At 44.1% G+C, this 24,546-nt stretch overlaps 1 protein-coding gene and 1 pseudogene across 3 annotated transcripts in view; one reads left to right on the top strand and one right to left on the bottom strand.

The window, feature by feature from the left end:
* slc25a21 (solute carrier family 25 member 21) overlaps positions 1-24,546 on the bottom strand; it is a 920,696-nt gene that overhangs the window by 64,536 nt on the left and 831,614 nt on the right. For all 3 annotated transcript variants that reach the window (XM_072488897.1, XM_072488906.1, XM_072488915.1), the window contains one exon: positions 4,954-5,061. In XM_072488897.1, the coding sequence (XP_072344998.1) occupies positions 4,954-5,061 (108 nt within the window). The remainder of the gene's footprint in view (positions 1-4,953; positions 5,062-24,546) is intronic.
* Positions 21,523-21,692, top strand: LOC140408078 (U2 spliceosomal RNA; annotated as a pseudogene).

Genomic DNA, 24,546 nt, shown 5'->3' with positions numbered 1-24,546 from the left:
TGAAAGATCTGGAAAACTTGCATGGACGGGAGGAATTCAGGGTACAAAGCTCTGGAACATATCATTTTATCATGTTTATATCTTGCTATGTGCGTTTACTTTCTATTTTGTTACGAGGGGGGGTGGGGTTTTTGTTTGTAAGGGTGAAAAATTGTGTTAAAAAACTTCAATAAATATATATATTTTTAAAAATAAGACTGGTGAACGTCAGGCACAGGTTGACAGATGGAACTGTAGTACTGATATAACAGAGACCTGTTCCAAAGAAGAGCATGACTGGGTGTTAAATATCCCTGGGTACAAGGTACTGTGTAGAGTCAGGAAAGGATGAAAAGGGTGGGTAGGGAATGACAGTATTGAAGTATCGATTAAGGCTCACAGTACTGGAAAGAAATGTTCCAGAAGGATCAAGAATGGAATCCCTCTGTCTAAAGGAAAGGAATGAAAAAGGTGCAATAACATTGATTGATGTACTATTTGAACCGCCAACTAGTGGAAGGGTTGTAGAGAAACACATTTGAAAAGAGATTACAGACAGGTGCAAGAATTATAGAGTAATTATAATGGGGAACTTCAATAATCTAAATAGAGACCAGGGTAGGAATAGTGCAAAGGACAAGAGGGGCGAGAGTTCCAGGAATTTGTTCAAAGTTGTCTCCCTTCCCTGCAGACTCAGCATCATTTCAGGTTCACAGCGATGGATATGCTAGACACTCGCTGCTTTCAGACCAATAGATTGTTCTCTTACTTCAGCCCCTGAAGAGCAACAACCTGCTTGTTTTTATACACTTAAAATAGAGAAAACAGCTCCCTTCATATCTGAGGTCTAATCACTTCTGGAAGGTTCTGTCAGAACCATCACCCAGCAGGAACCAATCATCGACTATTTTCAGACAGAAAATAGTAAAAGTCGCTATCGTCACAGATGACCATAGGATGCTTTCCCCTTTGAAGGGGAGAGTTGACTGGTGGTGACTTAACTTGAGGATCACCACTCATCAGGCGAAGAGTCAGGTTGAGAAGGTGGACCTTCATGAATAACTTCAGCTGGTATGGGAATTGAACACGCACTGTTGGCCTCGCTCTGCACCGCGAACCAGCTGTCCAGCTAACTGAGCTAAACCGACCCACTGATCAGAGAGAACACTGTCCCTGGCCTAGCCATTGGTTGCCAGTTAACCCATTAAACTGATTCCCTCCAAAACCAGTTCCTCTCATCTACTTGGTGCCAAAGAATCTGGCTTCTCTTTCTCCCAAACACAAAGCCTGTGAATACAGCATCCTGATAAGCAGGCTGTTTTAACCTTTGAGTCTTCTGCTTCCTTCTCTCCACTTAAAGCCATATCCCAATTATTGACCCATGGACAAAAAATAAATAAAATGAAAATAAATGGGGAGAAAAATAGACAGGAAGGATTCTTAAACTTTGTATCTGCTTTGTATCTGTCTTTACAAGGAAGAAGATGCTACCCAGGCTGAGGTGAGAGAGGAGGTAACTGGCACACAAGAATAATTTACAATTGAGAACAAACAAAGAACAAAGAAAAGTACAGCACACGAACAGGCCCTTTGGCCCTCCAAGCCCGCGCCGACCACGCTGTCCATCAAAACTAAAATCTTCGACACTTCCGGGGCCCGTATCCCTCTATTCCCATCCTATTCATGTATTTGTCAAGGTGCCCATTAAACATCACTATCGTCCCTGCTTCCACCACCTCCTCCGGCAGCGGGTTACAGGTACCCACTACCCTCTGTGTAAAAAACGTGCCTTGTACCTCTCCTCTAAACCTTGCCCCGAAGAAGAAGGAGATGTTAGAAACGCTATCTCTACTTAAAATTGTAAGGTACCAGAACTGGATGAGATGCATCCAAGAGTACTGAGGGGAGTGAAAGTGGAAATTGCAGAGACACGAGTGATAATCTTCTGGTCTTCCTGAGATACAAGGGGGGTGCTGGAGGACAGGAGAATTGTGAATGTTACACCCTTGTTTAAAAAGTGGTACAAGGATAATGTCGTCAACTACAGACCAGTCAGTTTGGTTTCCGTGGTAGGGAAACATTTGGAAACTATAGTTCAGGTCAAAAATAAGTCACTTATAAGACAAGTGCAGGATAATTAAGGAAAGCCAGCATGAATTCATCAAGAGAAAATCATGTTTAACTTGCTGAGGTTCTTTGAGGAGGTAACAGAAAAGATTGATACAGGCAACGTAGTTGATGTAGAATATATGGATTTTCAAAAGCCAACTGATGATGCCACACAACAGACTTGTGAACAAAATTCTAGCTCATGGAATAAAAAGAAAGTAGGCACTTGCAAAAGAAATTGGCAGAGTGCCAGGAAACAAAGTTTGATGATAAATTATTGATTTTCAAATTCGAGGAATGTTTGTAGTGGAGTTCCCCAGGGGTCAGTGTTGGGATCCTTGCTCTTCCTGATAGATATTAATTACGTAGACTGTGATGTCCAGGACATGTTTTCAAAATTTGCAGATGATATGAAGCTTGGAAATGTTGTTAACTGTGATGAGGATAGTCTTGAAATGTAAAAGGAAATAGACATGTTGTTGGATTGAGCAGACAAGTGGCAGATGAAAGTCAATGCAGAGAAGTAGCACAGTGGTTAGCACAGTAGCTTCACAGCTCCAGGGTTCCAGGTTCGATTCTCGGCTTGGGTCACTGTCTGTGTAGAGTCTGCACGTTCTCCCCGTGTCTGTGTGAGCTTCCTCCGGGTGCTCCGGTTTCCTTCCACAATCCAAAGATGTGCAGGTTAGGTGGATTGGCCATGCTAAATTGCCCTTAGTGTCCAAAAAAGGTTGGGTGTGGTTGCTGGGTTACGGGGATAGGGTGGAAGTGTGGGCTTAAGTGGGGCGCTCTTTCCAAGGGCCAGTGCAGACTCAATGGGCCGAATGGCCTCCTTCTGCACTGTAAATTCTATGATTCTATGAGGTGGTCCATTTTGGCAGGAAGAATATGGAGAGACAATATAAAGTAAAGAGATAAACTTGTAAGAAGGACCACGGTATATATGTACATAAGTCATTGAAAATGGTAGGGCATGTTCAGAGAGCAATTGACAAAGAATTTGGTATATTAGGTTTTATTAATAGGGGCATGGAGTACATGAGTAAAGTAGTCATGTTGAATTTGTATCAGACACTAATTAGGTCTCATCTGGAGTATCGTGTCCAGTTTTGGGCACCAGACTTGAGGAAGAATGTGAAGACATTTGGGAGAATAGAGAAGAGATTAAAAAGAATAATTCCAGGAATAAAGACTTGTTGCTAATGAGGATAGATTGGAGAGGTTGAGAGTTTTCCTTGGAAAAAATATGGTTGAGAAGATACATGATGGAGCCTTTCAGGATCCTGAGGGATCTTGGCAAATGGTGAGAAACTGTTCCTACTCAAGACAGCATCAAAAGGTAGAGGACAAAATAATTGGCAAAAGGAGTAAAAGTGATGTGAGGAAGTATTTTTCACCTGAGGGTGGATAAACCTGGAATCAAACTACTCTTTGAGTGGGTAGAGGAGACAGGTTTGATTGAGGTATTCAAAAGGGAATTGGATTGCTACTTGTAAGGAAAGAATGTGAAAGGTTACAGGGATAAGGCAGAGAGCCAGTACAGACTTTGTGGACAGTGGTTAGCACTGCTGCCTCACAGCGACAGGAACCCGGGTTCAATTCCAGCCTTGGGTGACTGTGTGGAGTTTGCACTTTCACCCTGTGTCTGCGTGGGTTTCCTTTGGGTGCTCCGGTTTCCTCCCCCAGTCCAAAGATATGCAGGTTAGGTGGTTTGGCCATGCTAAATTGCCCCTTAAGAGTCCAAAGGTTAGGTGAGGTTACTGGGTTATGAGGATAGGGTGGAGGTGTGGACTTAAAGAGGGTGCTCTTTTAAGGGCCGGTATAGACTCGATGGGCCAAATGGCCTCCTTCTGCACTGTAAATTATATGAATGGCCTTATTCTGCACTGTAAAGATTTTGTGTTGAAATGTATCGCAGAGAAGGGTAAAGTGATGCACCTTGGTAGGAAGACTGAGGAAAGAAATATAAAATAAAGGATACAATTCTAAAGCGGGTGCAAGAGCAAATGAATCTGGTGGTTTATATGCACAAACGGTTGAAGGTTTCAGAGCAGTTTGAGAAAGCCGTTTGTACACAATTGTGATCTTTATAACTAAAAGCATTGAGTCCAAAAACAAGGGAGTTGTGCATGCTTTATAGAACACGTGTTTGTCCTCAACTGGGAGTATTGGGTGGAAAGTTCCGCCGACGGGAGGGGCAGAAAATTACGGCCGTTGTGTCCAATTCTGGGCACCACACTTTAAGAAGGATGTGAAGGCATTAGAGAGGGAGCAGAAAAGATTTACAAGAATAGCTCCAGGGTGAAGAGATTAGTTATGTGGATAATTAGTGACCCTGGGTTTGCTCTCTTGAGAGAAGAGAAGGTTAAGAAGAGATTTGACAGAGTGTTCAAAATCATGAGGGGTCTGAACAGGGAAGATAATGAGAAACTGTTCCCATTGGCAGAATGATCGAGAACCAAATGACACCAGCTTAAGGTAACCGGCAAGCAGAGGCTCTAAGTCTTGTAATATATGGCCTGAGAGTCTGGTGGAAACTGACTCAATTGCAGTTTCCAAAAGGGAATTGGATAATTGTCTGAAGAGAAAAATTTATAGAATTGTAAGGAAAAGGCAGAAGAGTGCGACTATCCAAGTCGCTCTTACAGGGAGCTGACAGTGACACGAGAAGCTGACTGTCCCCCTTCTGTGCTGTAACCATGTAATTGTTCTAACAGGTGGAGAACTAGCAGGTTGCACAAAACATAGCAGGATAGTACTGCTAACTTTTATTGTTGAACTTTTATATTCCACATGCTGTGCTGTAAAGTATGATAACAAAATGGATTACACTGTTATAAAACACAAAATAATTAAAATTACACTAACCTCTGAAAAAGAATTCCGCTGAGCTTGTAAGCTAACCTTAACCACTTCAAAAGGGTTGACAACAACTGCTTCTGTGAGTCCAGATCCCAGTCCAGCAACTGTAAAAATCTAAAGAGTTATCAATCAATAAATTGGTAAGAAATACCATGAAATATCATTTTTGAAGTTGAGATTCTTTCCTTTAAAAGGTCAAGCTTTGGTTTTGATTCAGCGATAATACTCTTGTTCAGGTGGTCATGGGTTCAAACCGCATTTCAGAATCTTGAACGCATTGTCATGGACAGAATTTACGTATTTCCTTTTACTGCCTGCGATCAGTAAGTTTGTATATAGGATGTGTGTGTTTTCCTACCCTCAGAGTGAGTGTGCCAATTAAATAATTGTTTAAAAGTAAATAAGGTTGCGGGTCGGGTACAGGCGGTTAAAATGAACGAGTTACCGCGATTTCTGTTTATTTTCCAATGCCTGCCAATTTTCTAAAAAGGCATTTTTTAGAGAGATTGAAGGAATGATTACCTGGTTCATATGGGAGGGAAGGTGGCCAGAGTTAGAAAGTGCTGCAACAGAGGGGAAGGCAGGCAGGGGCTTTGGGTCTTCCGAACTTGATGTATTATTATTGGGCAGCGAATCTGGAGAAGGTGTGGAGCTGGGTCAGAGGGGTTGATTCCCAGTGGGTCAGAATGGAGGAGTTTGTGTAGGGGGTCGGGATTGAAGGCACTAGCAACAGCGCCGCTCCCGATAGCCCCAGGGAAATACTCATGGAGTCCGGTAATAATAGCTTCATTGACAATTTGGAGGCAGTTTCGGCAACACTTCGGGTTCGGGGCAGGGTCAAAGGAAATGCCGATATGGGAGAACCACAGATTTGAGCCAGGGAAGTGGGACGGAAATTTTCGGAAATGGGAGGACAAGGAGTTTAAGATACTAAAAGATTTGTTTCTTGGGGGTTGGTTTGCAGGATTGAAGGAGCTGGGAGCGAAGTATGGGCTGGAGCAGGGGAAATGTTTAGATACATGCAGGTTCGAGATTTTGCCAGGAAGGAGATACAGAGCTTCCAGGTGAAGCTGGCCTCCACATTGCTGGAGGAGGTGCTGATGACAGGGGGACTGGAGAAGGGGGTAGTGTTGGTGGTTTACAAGGCTATTTTGGAAGAGGAGAAGGCACCACTGGAAGGGACCATAGCAAAGTGGGAGGAAGAGTTGGGTAAGGGTATGGAGGAGTTCTGGTGTGAGGTGCTCCGGAGAGTGAACACCTCCACCTTGTGCACGAGGTTGGGGCTGATACAGCTGAAGGTGCTATTTAGAGCACACCTCACAAGGGCGAGGATGAGCCGGCTCTTTGAGGGGATAAAAGATGTATGTGCCCACGGGAGGCCATATTCTGGGTGTCGGACCAGCCGGGGTTGGAAACGGGTGTGGAGGTAGATGTTGTAGCCTTTGCCTTGTTGATCACCTGAAGGCAGATTCTTTGGTATGGAGAGCAACCTCTCCACCCTGTGCCCTGGCGTGGCGGGGGGACCTGTTGGAATTCTTGACTTTTGAGAAGGTTAAGTTTGAACTGAGGGGAAGGATGGAGGGGTTCTACAATTCATGGGTGTAGCGCCCAAAGACTCACGAGAGACGAATAGAGATGAAGTCGATGAGGCTTTATTAAGCGTGACTTGGTTCCCCGCAGTTCAGTAACAGACTGGCCTGCGGGGGAGAACTCCTGGTTCTTATACTCCGCCTTCAGGGCAGAGCTAGAGGTCAACAGCCAACCAGGACCCGGGATCTGTCAGCCAATGACATCACGGCTTCACAGTCCCACATGACCCCTAATGCATACTACCACAATGGGCGTTATTTATTATGCAATTTCAAGAATTGGATAACATCGAACATTAGTGGGGCGGGGGTTGGGGGGGGGGGGGGGTTGGGGGGAGGGGGACTGTATGTGTTAATGGTGATTTTGGGTGATTCCTGATTCCTTTTTGTTATTTGTTTATGTTAACATGCGGGCAGTTTGGGGTTGGCGGGAGGATGTGATTGTTGTTGTTTATATGGGGATTGACATTATATTCGTTACTGCTTATGTTTATTGTTGGTGGGTGTAAATGTGGGAGAAAATGTGAAAAAGGAGAATAAAAATGTTTTTTAAAAGAAGTAAATAAAGGTTATTTATTATCACATGCTTACACTGAATTTAATGCAATGTTTTTACTCATTTGTCTCACACACACTTTAGATAAAGGTAACATAGTGTTAAAGTTTATAATTATCTCAGTTAATTTAATGGCAGGCCTATAGTTTCATAAATGCAGTTGATGCTTTTGGGTGGCACAGTAGCATAGTGGTTTGCACATTGCTTCACAGCGCCTGGGACCTGGGTTTGATTCCCGGCTTGGGTCACTGTCTGGACGGAGTCTATACGTTCTTGTCGTGTCTGCATGGGTTTCTTTTGGGTGCTCCCGTTTCTTCCCACAAGTCTCGATAGACCTGCTGTTAAGTGAATTGGACATTCTGAATTCTCCCTCAGTGTACCCGAACAGGTGCCAGAATGTGGCGACTAGGGGTTTTTCACAGTAACTTCATTGCAGTGTTAATGCAAGCCTACTTGTGCCAAAAATAAAGCTTATTATTATTAAATAAAGATTATTATTAAAATTGAAGTGGAGGTCTTGCAGGGGCTGGTTTAGCACAGTAGGCTAAACAGCTGGCTTGTAATGCACAACAATGCCAGCAGCACGGGTTCAATTCCCGTACCGGTCTCCCCGAACAGGTGCCGGAATGTGGCGACTAGGGGCTTTTCACAGTAACTTCATTGAAGCCTACTTGTGACAATAAGCAATTATTATATTATTATTGTAAAGCAAGAGATTTCTTATAGTTGTTGCTGTAGGGGGTGTTGTTGGTGATGGGGTTGGGGGGGGGTTGTCATCTCGGGAAGGTTTTGGAAGAGGATATGGCGTCGCTGGAGGGGGTTAAGACTAAGTCGGAGGAGAAGCTTTGGAGAAGGAGTTGTGGTGTGAGGTGTTGCGGTGGGTGAATGCTTCAACCTCATGTGCGAGGCTGGGGTTAATACAGTTAAAGGTGGTGCACAGGGTGCACCTGACGAGGTCGACAACGAGCTGGCTGTTCTGTTTGAGGGGGTGGAGGACACTTGTGAGCAATGTGGGAGAGGTCCGGCAAATGATGTGTACATGTTCTGATACTGCCCAAATTTGGAGAAAGTTTGGAGGTTGCTTTTCAGCACCTTGTCGGCGATCCTGCATGTGGATTTGAAGCTCAGTCCCCTGGGGGCCATATTTGGGGTGTCAGACTTGCTGGAACTGCAGACAGCAGCGGGGTCAGATGTATTAACCTTCATCTCGCTGATTGCTCGCAGGTGAGTCCTGTTGGGGTCAGCTTCTCCGCCCTGTGCCTCAGTGTGGCTTGGGGACTTGATGGAATTCCTGTATTTGGAGAAGGTTACGTTTGATTTGATTGGGGCGATGGAAGGGTTCCACAAGAGATGTGGTCTGTTTATTCTCCACTTTAAAGAGTTGGTTACTGTCAGCTGCTAAGGGGGGGGGAGAGCGTAGGGATGGGGGGAGGTTTTTCTTTGAGTTATTGGGGTGTTCGTTGGTGAAGTTGGGGGGGGGGGGGTTCTTTGTTCTTGCTGTTTTGCATTTGCTGTTTTTTATGTCTAAAATATTAAAATGTTAAAAACCAAATAAAAGTATTTTAAAAAATATATATGTAATTGAAACTTTATAGGATTCATTCATGTCTGTCTTCCACACATCAGGTTTGTCTGTCACCTTTTGTTCAGGGTGAAACAGAGTTAGGGTTCAAGTCAGCTTCAAATTCCTAAGGGTGCACATCTCCAAAAATCCATCCTGGTCCACCCACGTCGACGCTACCACCAAGAAAGCACAACAGCACTTTTACTTCCTCAGGAAACTAAGGAAATTTGGCATGTCCACATTAACTCTTACCAACTTTTACAGATGCACCATAGAAAGCATCCTATCTGGCTGCATCACTGCCTGGTATGGCAACTGCTCGGCCCAAGATGGCAAGAAACTTCAGAGAATCGTGAACATAGCCCAGTCCATCACACGAACCTGCCTCCCATCCATTAACTCCATCTACACCTCCCGCTGCCTGGGGAAAGCGGCAGCATAATCAAAGACCCTGCCTGCCCTGCTTACTCACTCTTCCAACTTTTTCCATCGGGCAGGAGATACAGAAGTCTGAGAACACACACAGACTCAAAAACAGCTTCTTCCCTGCTGTTACCAGACTCCTAAACGACCCTCTTATGGACTGACCTGATTAATACTAAACCCGATGCCAGTGTTTATGTAGTTACATTGTGTACCTTGTGTTGCCCTATTATGTATTTTATTTTATTTTCTTTTCATGCATTTAATGATCTGTTGAGCCGCTTGCAGAAAAATACTTTTCACTGTACCATGGTACACGTGACAATAAACAAAATCCAGAGATTGAGGTTGGCTGGAATTCTAAAGCCCTTTTGTGTTGATCCATCCTTGAACAAAGGGATGTGTAATGACCCCGGTTAGCTGTGAATGTCCATATTTTATTAGGTATTCACTTGAGATTTAGGACTGTCTGAATCTCAAAATGCCAAAGGCCACATGGTGTCCTGTGGCCATTTTCATTGTCTGTTTGTGTCCACTTTAAAGGTATTGACTGAAAGTTCATAATATATTGGGACTTGACAGCATAACACAGGCTAACACAATTACTATACTGACAGGGCACTGCATTGTTGAATATGCCATCTTTTGGATGAGACATCTCTCAGGTAAACATAGACGATCTCATGGCACTATCTGTAAAGCAGGGATGTCCTGCCAGTATCCTGATCAACATTTCTCCCCCTATTAACACCTTAAAACAGATAGTTTGGTCATTTGTTTAATTGCTTTGTGGGACCTTGTTATGTGTATTTTTTTATTTCGCAAATATTTCATTGGCTATCTAGCACTTTGGGATGTGCTAAGATCATGAGCGATGTTGTAAAAATGCAAGTTCTTTCTTTCTGTTTGTTATGAAATTCCATAAAAAGTTAATATAATTCAATAAGGTTCTTCAAGACTGAACAGATATACCGGGCTGGATTCTTCCATCCCACCCACCACAAGAACACCATGGGTGAGCCGCAGACAATGGAGAAGTCCATTGCCCTGGGTAGGATTCTCTGGTTGCCAGGCGGATGCGGCCGGAGAATCCCGCCCACCATCTTTAATTTTTCTCACATTTCATTCTCATTAATACTGGAATAGTCCTTGTTTCTCTTCTTTACATCCTGTCTAAGACACGCATGCCCTTTTCGTAAGTGTGGCGTCAATTCACAACAATCTGAATCAGAGGAACAGGTGTGGTGGAATGGAGCACTTTGCAATTGCAAAATTGGTTGCCCTGAATGCTACGTTCAAGAAAATGTATACCTGTAGCCTAGCCAGCAGTCTTTATAGGGACTGTTCGAGGTTGGCATCTCTAAAACATCTCCGACAGTAACATGGAACAAAGAGATACAGAATCCTGGCTCCACTGCAGTGCTGAAAGCCATTACCAACCCTCCCTCAGCTTCCATTAATTGTCTTGCACTTTCTCAATAACTTCCCCCATTCTTATGATTTCTCATCCGTCGTGCAATGACCTTCCTCTCTCACATTCATTTCCCCTTCTCTCACAGGATCTATTGACCCAACTTGAGTCTACAGTTTACTGGTAAATGAGGTCCCAGATCCAAATGGGCCTTGGACATTTTGGCACAGGGATTGTTCCCTGCAGTCAGTTGACCCTGGCAGATCAGCATGAGTCAATTACAGTCTCTTTCGTGTACAACTTTATTTCGGATTTTATACAACTACTTTTGGATTCTTGAAATTGCATTTGAACCCACCCCTTCTCTTGCATGGAACCCAAGATTTCAATAGCTCCACACAGGTCATTCATTCTGCTATTAAGTGCCAATCTGGATTGAATCATCCCATCTTAAATACCTCGAGCACAATCCTCAATGAGAAGAATGCTAAATAGTTGAATATCTTCCTATTTGTTTCATCAATTCCCTTATATATGCCAGATAATGATAATGTCCAACAAGAGAGAATCTAATCATCACAGTTTGGCATTCAATGGCATTTCCATTGCTTAATCGCTTACTATGAACATCCATTACCAGAAACTGAACTGAAAGTGCTTTATAAATACTGTGGTTACAAATGCAGAGCAGAGGCTGGGAATTCTGTGGACAGTAACTCATTTCCTGACTCCCCAAATCCTGTCCACAATCTACAAGGCACACGTCAGGAGTGTGATGGGATACTCTCCACTTGTCTGGATGAGTGAAGCTGCAACAAAATTCAGACGTTTGACACCACCCCGGACAAAGCAGCCTGCTTGATTGGCACCACGTTAAACATTCACTCCCTGAATCATCAATACAGCAGCAGCAGTGTACCATCTGCAAGATGCGCTGTAGCAACTCACCAAGCATCCTTCAACAGAACCTTCCAAACCTGAAACCTCTACTACCTAGAAGGGCACCATTGCTGGGTCAAAATCCTGGAACCTCCTTCTTCACAGCACTGTGGGTGTTCCAACAACACATGGGCTGCAGTGGTTCAAGGAAGCAGCTCACCAAGACCTTCCCAAGGGCAGTTGGGGTGAACAATAAATGCTCACCTAACCAATGACCCCCACATCCCATGAATGAATTTTTAAAGAAATTAATCAAGGCCGGATTTGAATTCTGAACTCTAAGCTATTGACGATGGATTCTCCCATTGCTTCGACAGATGAGTGTTTAGCAAGATAAAAAGGATTACAGTCCTGGTTAATGTTGTTCAACATGTAACATTAGGCCAAATTTCAATTTGTATAACCGATTGTAAATACTGCATGTGGAGTTAGCGTTGGAAGGATGGGTGGAAACATTAGCTTTGTGCTGCAGTGATATGTCCTGACAGCACTTGACTGTGTGCACCTCAAAAGTCAAAATTGCTCGCTGACAGAGGCTTCTCCATTTGGGTCTGTCAAATGTTGTTTTTTCCCATGAATACTGATCCAGTTTGCAAGCTCTTGGGTTGGCTTTCAGTTTGTCTTTATATCTAAGTTTGGGATGTTCTGTGCTGCGGGTTCCCATGCTCAGCTGGCTATAGAATACTGCCTTTAGTATATAAGGCCCCTCCATGTAAATCATACAACTGACCCAGCGAAGTCGAGCTCTAATGAGCCAGCACTCCTGCTGGGTAAGCAGCACTTTGCAAGAACCTCAATGATGGAGATTTTGTCCTGCCACCCAATGTTGCAAATCAATCTCAGACAGAAAAGGTGGAATGTTTCATGTTGCTTTGTGTGATGTTGGTAGATTGACAAAGTCTTGCACCCATAAAGAAGCGATGTAAGAGCCACTACTTGGTGGACTTTGATCTTTGTTCTGAGACAAATTACATGCTCTTTCCAAAACTTGAGTGAGCTTGCCAAATACTGAGCTTGCTTTTGCCAGGCAATGGTTGATTTAATCATCTCGCTTTGGAGAAGATGGTCTCAAGATAACAAAACTTCTATACTGAACAGAAGGGCATGTTGTTGATAGCGAACATAATCTCTCAGCTACTTTATCTTGGTCTATTTTAGGGGGGTCTTTCCAATGATCAAAATATTAATAGGATTATTTTCCTGAATCATTCTAATTTTCTTTTTGTGCAAACCAATATCCATTAGGTTTTGAAAATAAAATTCAAATTAATGGTCAATTTAGCATGGCCAATCCACCTACCCTGCACACCTTTGGGTTGTGGGGGCACGCGGAGAATGTGCAAACTCCACATGGACAGTGACCCACGGCTGGGATCAAACCAGGTCCTCGGCGCATTAAGTTTTTAATAGCAGACAGGCATTCGTTTGATACTTTTAAAGGATCTATCTATTCTGACTCCAAGGTTCCTTTCCTGATTCATCTTGTCAAGATGCAATTCATTAATTAATTTTTAAAATTACTGCAGTTACTTTTATCAACCAGCCAAACTTGGTACATGCCCATTAATCCTATGTCTGCAGTTTTACACGCTTTGTAAAGTGCATGAACTAAAATGCAAATGTCTTACATGTATCAACATTCTCATTCTGTTTCATATTTTAATTTTAAAAATGTATTGAATTGGTCTTACATAGCTTCTCTTTTGCAAATTCATGATGATTGTTTATGACTTTGATCATTGATTGCAGAATTTTAGCTGGTATTGATGTCAGAGTTTCTACTGGGTGCCCAAACTCACCGACTCCTCAGTTTCCTCCTTAAATATGGAAGCTACATTCTTTGGTCATCCAGCACTACTCCATTTCAAATGATTTCCTAATTATTATTGCATGTTCATCCTTGATTTTTTTAAAGAAACATGGGATGTATCATAATTGGCCCAGGTGCTTTGTATATGGATATATATTATACCAGTTAATGTACTAATATTTTAATGTTCTTTTACTTCTTAATGTAAAAGCAAATTCATCAAGGCTGATTTAGCTTGAGGCATGCAGGAATGGGTGTTAAGTCGCCTTGATATTTTTGGCACAAGACCCATATGAACGCAGGGACAGGAGCACGCCATTCAACTAGGTAACAGTTTAACTTCATCTACCTGCCTTGGTTCCATAACCCTTAGTACCCATGTCTAACAAAGTTCTCTCAATCTCAGTATTGACGTCTATAATGGACCTAGTCTGAATGTTATTTTGAGAAGAAAGTTCCAGATTTTCAATGCCAGTATGTGATTTAATGCTCTCTGACATGGCATGGCATGGTTCAAAATTAAAAATTATGTCCCCTTCTTGACTTCCCCACCAAAGGAAACGGTTTATCTCTATTAACTGTGCTAACTAAATCTTATATTCATCTTAAGCACTACAAATAAATAACCCCTTAATCTTCGACACTCAAGGGAATACAATCTACACCTGTCCTCATAATTTAAATATTTTATCATGGATATCATTCCGGTCCCAATTCATTCTATCTCTCAGGCTTCATTACCATTTTACAGATCGGCTGCATTCCTGATTACACCAGATATCAGGCAGATCACCATCTGTTGCATGATACAACAGAGATGGGGATTTCGGGGATTTCATAAAAAGAAAATTTAGAAAAACATCCTCAGGCACTTCACAAACTCATGTGTGGTATATAAATGGAATTACCACCTTACAAAAACATGGCACATTTTGATACACGTCCCAAAATAGAAAGCAAATCCATGATTGAGATAGTGAGCACCTAATTCACTACAGAAATGATTTATTGATGGGGCGGCACGGTGGCTCAGTGGTTAACACTTCTGCCTATGGCACTGAGGACTCTAGTTCGATCCTGGCCATGGTCACTGTCTATGTGGAGTTTGCACATTCTCCCCATGTCTGCATGGGTTTCACCCCCACAACCCAAAGATGTGCAGGTTAGGTTGACTGGTCACACTAAATTGTCCTTAATTGGAAAAAAATTGGGTACTCTAAATTAAAAAAAATAAAAATGATTTATTGATAATGAACAGATGAATCTAGGATACCATTATCTGCTTGACATAGAGGGCTATAAATTGGTTAGCTTCCAAAAATGGGCACAGGAATCATGGACACACACGCCTGTTGAGTGGAATCCAGGCAGCATGCCAACTTGTGCTGCCTTCTAATTACAATTATCTGCGTGCAATCAGCACTTCCCACCCTGCTCACTGGCTGCCTGCTACAGCAGGGGCCCTAATATTGTTCATAAATTGCACCTCTTAAAGCAAGGCTACACCACTTAAAGGGAATTTGGGAATCATTCTGCAACCGAATCTAACCTGGGAAAAGGGGATAGAATGACTGACCACAGAAGAGAGCAAGTCTCCAGGTTTTTCAACATTACTTTGGAGGTTTTGATCGAGGAGCTGGAAACAAGGAGCGATGGTCTGTAAAGTTAAAGGGGCAGGAGGATCACACGACACACAATGAGAAGGCAGTGGGAAAACAGTTGTAAAGATTACTGACACGGGTGCAGCCCCAAGAACCTGCATGCAGTTTCTCTAGGAATTTAATAACCGTACACAAGTAGCCAAAATCCATGGGCTGGATTCTCCGCCCCGCCACATTTCTGATTCACCCTGCGGGCGGGATGCTCCGTTATGACGGCTGGTCAATGGGGCTTCCCATTGTGAGGCAGCCCCACGCCGCCAGGAAACCCCCGGGCTGCCGGCAAAATGGAGCATCCCTCTGGCGGAGAATCCAGCCCCGTGTTTGTACCTTCAAATCTTACCAACTGCATCACTAAACCCCAGCCGCTACAGAATTCACCACATTCACACATCACTCACCTATCAACAATCTTTAGCTGACAGGGCTTATTTCTAACAGTATATACTTCACTTCACACTCATACACTTAACACTCGTGCAAGTCTCACATCCACAACTCACAACTTGCACACATTGTCAACTTATTCAGCATGACAGCCACATCACCAAACACAAAACGTTACAGAAGAAACAGGGGTGACAGTAGGCCATTCAGCCCTTTGAACCTCCTCTTCCATTCAATAAAATCATGGCTGATATGATTGTAGTCTTGACTCCATTTTCCTCCCTGCACACCATGACTCAAATATCTGCCTAGGTCAATCTTGAATATATTTAATGACCCCGACTCCGGTTCTAGATTGCCCCATGAGGGGAAACATCCTCTCAGCATCTATCCTGTTGAGTCATCTGAGAATCTGTTTCAAATAAGATCATCTCTCATTTTTCTAAACTCCAATGAGTATAGGTCCAGCCTCCCAACATTTCCTGTTAAGACAACCCTTTATCCCAGGAATCGGCCAGGTGAACCTTCTCTGAACCACTTTCAGTGCAAATAAATCCCGTCTTAAATAAGGACATTAAAACGGCACACAGTACTCTCGGTGTGGTCTCACTAATGCCTTTCACAGTTTTAGCAAGACTTCCCTACTTTTATACTCCATCGCTCTTTAAAAAGACCATCAATTAATTTGCATCCCTAATTACCTGCTGTTCCTGCATGTTAACATTTTATGATTTATGTATCAGGAATTCAGTTCCTTCTCAACCACAGTATTCTGCAGTTCTACTCCATTTAAATAATATTCTGTTTTTCTAATCTTCCTGCCAAAATGGATAACCTCATATTATCCCACATTGCACGCCATCTGCCTAATCACTTAGACAACATACAAATTAGGAGGAGTAGGCCAATCAGCCCCTTGAGCCTGCTCTGCCATTTGATAAGATCACGGTTGATCGGATTGCGGCCTTTACTTTACCGTCCTTGTCGACTCCTTAAATCCTTTGTCTTCCTTGTCAGTCAAGAATCTATCAAACTCAGCCTTAAAACTATTCAATGAGGGGACATTCGGTGGCGACATGTAAGAGGGGGGTCACACATTGGGTAGCTCCCACCAGAGTCCTGGGTTTTTGGTACTTTCCACATGTGTTTTAGGGAAAAAATCTTCAGAACGTTTGTCCCGGGTAAGATTTAGCTGGCAAAGAATGTTTCAAGAGCCAGTGAAGGAATAGTGGGAAGAAGGATTCTAATGCCAGTCACCAGCAGGGTCGAATACAGCAAAAGGTGCATTGGCAAGGAAGATGGCAGAGACATGTTCGCCAAGTGGGGCCGCCTTTATAACGGCAGAGACACTGGTGGAGGTGATGGCGGGGGAATTTGAATCACTGTTCAATAAGCATTTCGAGAGGCATGGGAGGGAAATGCTGGAATCGCTCAAGCAGTTGCCGTCATTTATGAAAGAGGTGGGGAGAGCGGACCAATGGTGATTTTTGCACTTGGTGGTTGAGGGAGTTCTCCTTTTTCTCACCAGTGCACAATGCTCTTGGATCGATGTTTTAATAGACATTGAAGATAGGAGCAGGAGGAGGTCATTCAGTCCTTCGAGCCTGCTCCTCCGTTCGTCCTAATCATAGCTGATCATCCAATTCAATAGCCTAACCCTGCTTTCTCCCCATAACCCTTGATCCCATTCACCCCAAGTGCTATATCTAGCCGCCTCTTGAATATATTCAATGTCTTAGCCTCAACAACTTCCTGTGGTAATGAATTCCACACGCTCACCACTCTTTGTGTGAAGAAATGTCTTCTGATCTTTATCCTAAATGGTCTACCCCGAATCCTCAGACTGTGACCCCTGGTTCTGGACACACCCACCATCGGGAACATCCTTCCTGAATCCACCCTGTCTAATCCTGATAGAATTTTATAAGTCTCCATGAGATCCCCCCCTCATTTGTCTGAACTCCAGTGAAAACAATCCAAACCTAGCCAATCTCTCCTCATACATCAGCCCCACAATCCCTGGAATCAGCCTGGGAAATCTTAGCTGCACACTCTCGAGAGCAAAACGTCCTTCCTCAGAAAAGGAAACCAAAACTGCACACAAGATTCCAGGTGTGGCCTCACCAAGGCCCTGTACAACTGCAACAACACATCCCTGCTCCTGTACTCAAAACCTCTCGCAATGAAGGCCAACATACCATTTGCCTTCTTTACCGCCTGCTGTACCTGCATGCTTACCTTCAGTGACTGGTGCACAAGGACACCCAGGTCTGGCTGCACACTCCCCTCTTCCAAATTACAGCCATTCAGGTAGTAATCTTCCTTCTTGTATTTACTTCCAAAGTGAATAACCTCACATTGATCCAAATTATACTGCATCTGCCATTGATTTTCCCACTCACCCAATCTGTCCAGATCATGCTGAAGGATCCCTGCATCCTCGTCACAATTCACCCTCCCACCCAACTTGTTATCATCTGCAAACTTTGAGATGTTACATTTTGTTCCTCATCCAAAATCATTAATATATATTGTGAATAGCTGGGATCCCAGCACTGATCCCTGTGCCACCCCACTAGTTACTGCCCGCCAATTTGAAAAGGACCCGTTAATTCCGACTCTTTGTTTCCTTTCTGCCAACCAGTTTTCTATCCATTTCAATACTTGCCCCCAATCTCATTTGCTTTAATCTTGCACGATAATCTCTTATGCGGGACTTGGTCAAACGCTTTCTGAAAGTCCAAATATACCACATTGACTGGCTCCCCCTTGTGAATTCTACTAGTTGCATCTTCAAAGAATTCCAATAGATTTGTCAAGCATGATTTCCCCTTCATAAATCCATGCTGACTCTGTCTGATCCTGCCACTGTTTTATAAATGCTCCGCTATAAAATCCTTGATAATAGTTTCGAGAATGTTCCCCACTACCGACTTTAGGCTTACTGGTTTATAATTCCCTGTTTTCTCTCTACCTCCCAATTTGAATATTGGAGTGATATTAGCTACCCTGCAGGGACTGCTCCAGAGTCTATAGAGTCTTGGACGATGACCACCAATGCATCCACTATTTCTAGAGCCACTTCCTTAAGTACTCATGATGTAGATTATCAGATCCTGGGGGTTTATCAGCCTTCAAATCCATCAATTTCCCCAGCACCATTTCTCTACTAATATTGATCTCCCTCAACTCATCCCTCACACTAAATCTTGCATTCTCCAACATTTCTGGTATCTGATTTGTGTCCTCTTGTGAAGACAGAACCAAAGTATGTATTCAGTTGCTCGGTCATTTATTTGTCCCCTATTATACATTCCTCATTTCTGTCTGTCGGGAACCTACTCTTCACCAATCTCTTATAGAAACTCTTAGCGTCAGCCTTTATGTTCCCTGCAAGCTTACTTTTGTACTGTATTTTCCTCTTCTTAATCAATCCCTTGGACCTTTTTTGCAGAATTCTAAACGGCTCCCAATCCTCAGACTTATATTTTTCTTGGCCAATCTGCATGCTTCTTTCTTGGATCGGATATTATCTCTACTTTCCTTTGTAAGCCATGGATTGGCCCTCTTACCCATTTTGCTTTTGTGGCAGACAGGAATAAACAGTTGTTGCAGTTCCCCCATGCGTTCGAATGTTTGCTATTGCCTATTCACTGTCATCCCTTTAAGTAACTCTCCCCAATCTATCAAGGCCAACTCACACCTCATATCTTCATAGTTTCCTTTATTAAGATTCGGCACCCTAGTCTCCGAATCAACTACTTCACTCTCCATCTTGATAAAAGATTCCATCATGTTATGGTCGCCCACCCTCAAGGGGTCTCACACAGCTAGATTGGTAATGATTCCCTTCTCCTTACACAGTACCCAGTCTAAGAGGGTCTGCTCTCTCGTTGGTTCCTCCACATATTGGTCAAGAAAATCATCCCGTACACACTCCAAGAGTTCCTCCTCTACATTATTGTGGCTAATTTGATTTGCCTAATCTATGTGCAGATTATAATCACCCATGATCACAGATATTCCTTTATCACATGCATCTCTAATAATGGGGAGGTTGTTATTGCCAGGGGTGAGGAAAGCGGAGTATTCAGTGATTGTGATCTCCGACCATGCTCTGCACCTGGGAGACGTGATTCTAGAGAGGGGGACGGCCCAAAGGCCGGTATGGAATTTTGATGTGAGGCTGCTAACGGATCTGGGTTTTTGTCCCGGCCAAGATTTTTGGGCTGGCCAAGGTGGTGGTTGAGTACATGGGGTGTAACAAGAATGGGGAGGTTTTGATCTTGTTGGAAGGGATGCATTGAAGGCAGTGGTGAGGGGGTTGCGATTGCATACAAGGCGCAGGTGGATAGGGAAGCAAGGAAGGAACGTGAAGGGTTGGTGAATGAGATACTGGAGGTATGTCGGAAGTATTTGGAGGACTCTACTTCAGAGCTTTTGGCCAGTAGGAAGATGTTGCAGACACAGTTTGGTCTGGTGTCCATGGGTAAGGGGGTGCGACAGTTGAGACAGGAGAAGTTTCTGAGTATGCGGAGAAGGCTGGCGAGCCAGTTGAGGCGGTAGGTGGCTTCCCGGAAAATTATGCAGGGTTGAGAGTGGAGGGGGAGCAGTGTTGGCGCTGGAGAAGATGAACCGAGTGTTTGAAGAGTTTTATGAGAAGTTGTGCAGTTCGGAGCCGGGCGGAAGATCATTCAGACACGGTGGGATGTTTGAAGGGGTTGGAGAATCCCAGGGTGGAGGAGAAAGATCGAGAAGAGTTGGATGAGCCGTTGGGGGTGGAGGAGGATAGGAAGGTGGCAGTTGGAGTTGGAGAAGGCACCAGGGAGTTGCATATACAGTTGGAGAAGGCACCAGGCCAGATGGGCTTCCAGCGGAATTGTATAAAATGTTTGCAGACCGATTGGTGCCAGTACTGGTGGAGGCACTTGAAGACTTGGTGGCCCGGTGGCCACTCCTGGAGATGATGAATCAGGCGTCCATTTCACAAGGACCTGGTGGAGCGTGGGTCATAACGGCCAACTTCATTGTTAAATGTGGATGCAAAGACTGTTATAATAATAATAATTTTTATTATTGTTACAAGTAGGTTTATATTAACATGGTAACGGGAGCAGCATGGTAGCACAGTTGCTTCACAGCTCCAAGGGCCCAGGTTCAATTCCCGGCTTGGGTCACTGTCTGTGCGGAATCTGCACATTCTCCCTGTATCTGCTTGGGTTTCCACCGGGTGCTCCGGTTTCCTCCCACAGTCCAAAGATGTGCAGGTTAGGTGGATTGGCCATGATAAATTGCCCTTCGTGTCCAAAAAGGTTCGGTGGTGTTACTGGGTTACGGGGATAGGGTGGAAGCATGGGCTTAAGTAGGGTGCTCTCTCCAAGCCCCAGTGCAGACTCGATGGGCCGAATAGCCTCCTGTACTGTAAATCCTATGTAACACTGCAATGAAGTTACTGTGAAAATCCCCAGTCGCCACACTCCGGTGTCTGTTCGGGTACACAGAGGGAGAATTCAGAATGTCCAATTCACCTAACAGAACATCTTTCAGGACTTGTGGGAGGAAAACGGAGCACCCGGAGGAAACCCATGCAGATACGGGGAGAACGTGCAGACTGCGCAAAATACAGTGACCCAAGCGGGAATCAAACCCGGGACCCTGGCGCTGTGAACTAACAGTGCTAACCACTGTGCCAGCATGGCAAATATGCTGCCACTCAGGCTGGAGGAGTGTCTCCCGCAGATGGTAGGGGAGGATCAAGCGGGTTTTGTGAAGGGTAGGTGATTATCTATCTACTCAATGTGGTGCCTACTGAATGCGGTCCTCTCTCAGGCAGGGGGGTGGCGTTGGTGGAAATAAGAAGTGATGGTGGCGTTAAATGCTGAGAACGTCTTTGATTGGGTAGAGGGGGGGTAGTTGTTTGCGGTGTTGGAGCAGTTTGGGATGGGACCTTTTGGGATAGGACCTAAGTTTGTGTTGCGTGTAAAACTGTTGTACAAGAAACCAAGGGCCAGTGCTCGGACAAATAATGTTAGCTCAGGTTGCATATGGGAACGAGGCAAGGGTGCCCTTTCACCTCCCATCCTATTCACATTGGCGATTGGGCGATTGTGAGAAGTTTGGATAAGTGGAGGGGGATCATGAGAAGGGGGAGGAGCATAGGGTGTTGCTTTATGCTGATGACCTATTGTTGTACATTACAAACCCGGTTCCCAAGCTGGAGGACATAATGGAGCTGTTAATCGCTTCTCGGCCTTTTGGCTAAGATCAAGTGTGGTATCTGCTCTGCCTTTCGTCTCAGATCTAGTATGTCTCTCTTGTGGGGACCATGAATTGGATTCAATTTGAAATTGAATTGATTTTTGGAGCAGGCAAGGAGCTGGATTAGACATTCGCCCCTGTCCACACTCTGAGCCCTGGCTTTGTAACTCAGAAAAAGTAAATAAATAAATAAATAAATAAAGGGGTTGTTAAGACACTTTGGGGCTTTCTCTGGGAATGAATATAATTTTGAAGAAAGCAAATGTTTTCCGGTCACTCCGTTGGGGCAGGGGCTTAACTTGGGGGTTCTGTTGTTTCATTTGACGAGTTCTCATTTTACACACTTAGGGATGCGGATGGTTTCAGAATCGGGTCCTACAGAGGGACCAGCAGTCTGGAGGTTTGGCGCTGCCAAACCTGATGTACTATCACTGGGCGGTGACTGCGGAGGTGGTGTTAGGCTAGTGCGGGGATCAGGAGGCAGTCTAGGTGAGCTATGTCGTGTAAGGGGACAGGGCTGCGGACATTAGTGATGGCTCCGCTGCTGTTTGCTCCAGGAAAACCTTCAGGGAATCCGGGTTTGGTGGCCACATTAAAATATGGAGGCAATTGGCTAGCTGGAAGAAGACAAAGGGTGGCGGTTGATGGGAATTGTTCAGCCTGGAGTCCAGTTACTAGTGGTGTACCACAAGGATCTGTTTTGGGGCCACTGCTGTTTGTCATTTATATAAATGACCTGGAGGAGGGCGTAGAAGGATAGGTGAGTAAATTTGCAGATGACACTAAAGTCGGTGGAGTTGTGGACAGTGCGGAAGGATGTTACAAGTTACAGAGGGACATAGATAAGCTGCAGCGCTGGGCTGAGAGGTGGCAAATGGAGTTTAATGCAGAAAAGTGTGAGGTGATTCATTTTGGAAGGAATAACAGGAAGACAGAGTACTGGGCTAATGGTAAGATTCTTGGCAATGTGGATGAGCAGAGAGATCTCGGTGTCCATGTACATAGATCCCTGAAAGTTGCCACTCAGGTTGAGAGGGTTGTTAAGAAGGCGTACGGTGTGTTAGCTTTTATTGGTAGAGGGATTGAGTTTCGGAGCCATGAGGTCATGTTGCAGCTGTACAAAACTCTGGTGCGGCCGCATTTGGAGTATTGCGTGCAATTCTGGTCACCGCATTATAGGAAGGATGTGGAAACATTGGAAAGGGTGCAGAGGAGATTTACCATAATGTTGCCTGGTATGGAGGGAAGATCTTATGAGGAAAGGCTGAGGGACTAGAGGCTGTTTTCATTAGAGAGAAGAAGGTTAAGAGGTGACTTAATTGAGGCATACAAGATGATCAGAGGATTGGATAGGGTAAACAGTGAGAGCCTTTTTCCTCGGATGGGTTTGACTTGCACGAGGGGACACAGCTTTAAATTGAGGGGAGATAGATATAAGACAGATGTCAGAGGTAGGTTCTTTACCCAGAGAGTAGTAACGGTGTGGAATGCCCTGTCTGCAACAGTAGTGGACTCGCCAACACTAAGGGTATTCAAATGGTCATTGGATAGACATATGGACGATAAGGGAATAGTGTAGATGGGCTTTAGATTGGTTTCACACGTCGGCGCAACATCGAGGGCCGAAGGGCCTGTACTGCGCTGTAATGTTCTATGTTCTATGACAGCACCATTTTAAGGTGGGAAAGGGTTGAAGATGACTCCGATTAGGGACAATCACATGTTTGAACCGGCTAAATTGGATGTCAGGTTTAGAGGCTGGGAGGATAAAGGGGTGGCAGTAATGAGTGATTTATTCCTGGAGGGGGGGATTGAATCTGGAGGAGTTAGTGCAGAAGTACCGGTTTACACAATTGGAGGCGTTCAGATACTTGCAGGTTCGGAATTTTGCTCGGAGGGTTTTTTCGAAATTCCCGGTGTTGCCGCCACTTTTGTTGGTGGCGAGGGTACTGTTGTTGGCAGGGGCGGAAGAGGGGAGTACTTCTGGAATTTATAGGAGGATTCTGACGGAGGACACAGCGACGCTGGACGGGATTAAGGCCAAGTGGGAGGAAGAACTAGCGGGGGGGGGGGCGTGAAGTCCTGTGGAGGGTGAATTCTAACTAATTATCTATCCATGTGAATATGTTGCTGCCTTCACCATGAACTCTTATTTTGTGAAGTAATCTTTGGTTGTACCTCACAGCACAGCCGATTTACATATTTCCCTTTATCCATCCTGTCTGTTACATAGAATCATAGAATCATAGAAGTTTACAGCATGGAAACAGGCCCTTCGGCCCAACCAGTCCATGCCGCCCAGTTTTTACCATTAAGCTAGTCCCAGTTGCCCGCACTTGGCCCATAACCCTCTATACCCATCTTACCTCTATACCCATCTTACCATGCTCAAAGAATTTGAATAAATTAGTCAAACATGATTTCCTTTTCACAAAACCATGTTTACACTGCCTGAATGCATTATGATTTTTAAAATATCCTGCTATTGCCTCCTGAATAACAGATTCTAGCATCTTTCTTATGCCAGATGTAAAGCTAACTGCTCCATAGCTTTCTGATCTCCATGTCCATCTTTTCTTGAACAGGGTTGTTACATTTGTGTTTTCCTAATGTGCTAGTGCCTTTCCAGAATCTAGGGAATTTTGGAAGATCACAACCAATGCATCCACTATCTCTGCAGCCACTTCTTTTCAGGCGCGAGTATGCAGGTTATCAGATCAAGAGACTTGCCATTCTTTCATTCTAGTAGTTTTCCTGGTTCCTTTTTTTTAGTGATTGTGATTGTTTCAAGTTCCTTCTTCCTTTTTATTTCTTGATGTTTTGTGTCTTACCAACAAAGTGCCCGGTCGTAATCATGTCTGAAGTCTGTGCTTATGACATGATTGCCTTTTAGAACCTTAAAAGGCCACATAGAACCCAACAAAGAGGCTCCACTGAGCTGAATTTCAATTCCAGAATACCTGAATCTCATTTAATTATAGTTTTCTTCATCTAAATGCACCAG

The sequence above is a fragment of the Scyliorhinus torazame genome, chromosome 2, assembly GCF_047496885.1.
Source record: "Scyliorhinus torazame isolate Kashiwa2021f chromosome 2, sScyTor2.1, whole genome shotgun sequence".
Classification (NCBI taxonomy): Eukaryota; Metazoa; Chordata; class Chondrichthyes; order Carcharhiniformes; family Scyliorhinidae; genus Scyliorhinus; species Scyliorhinus torazame.
The sequence above is the reverse complement of the archived record's forward strand: the minus strand, read 5'-3'. Positions and strand labels throughout refer to the sequence as shown.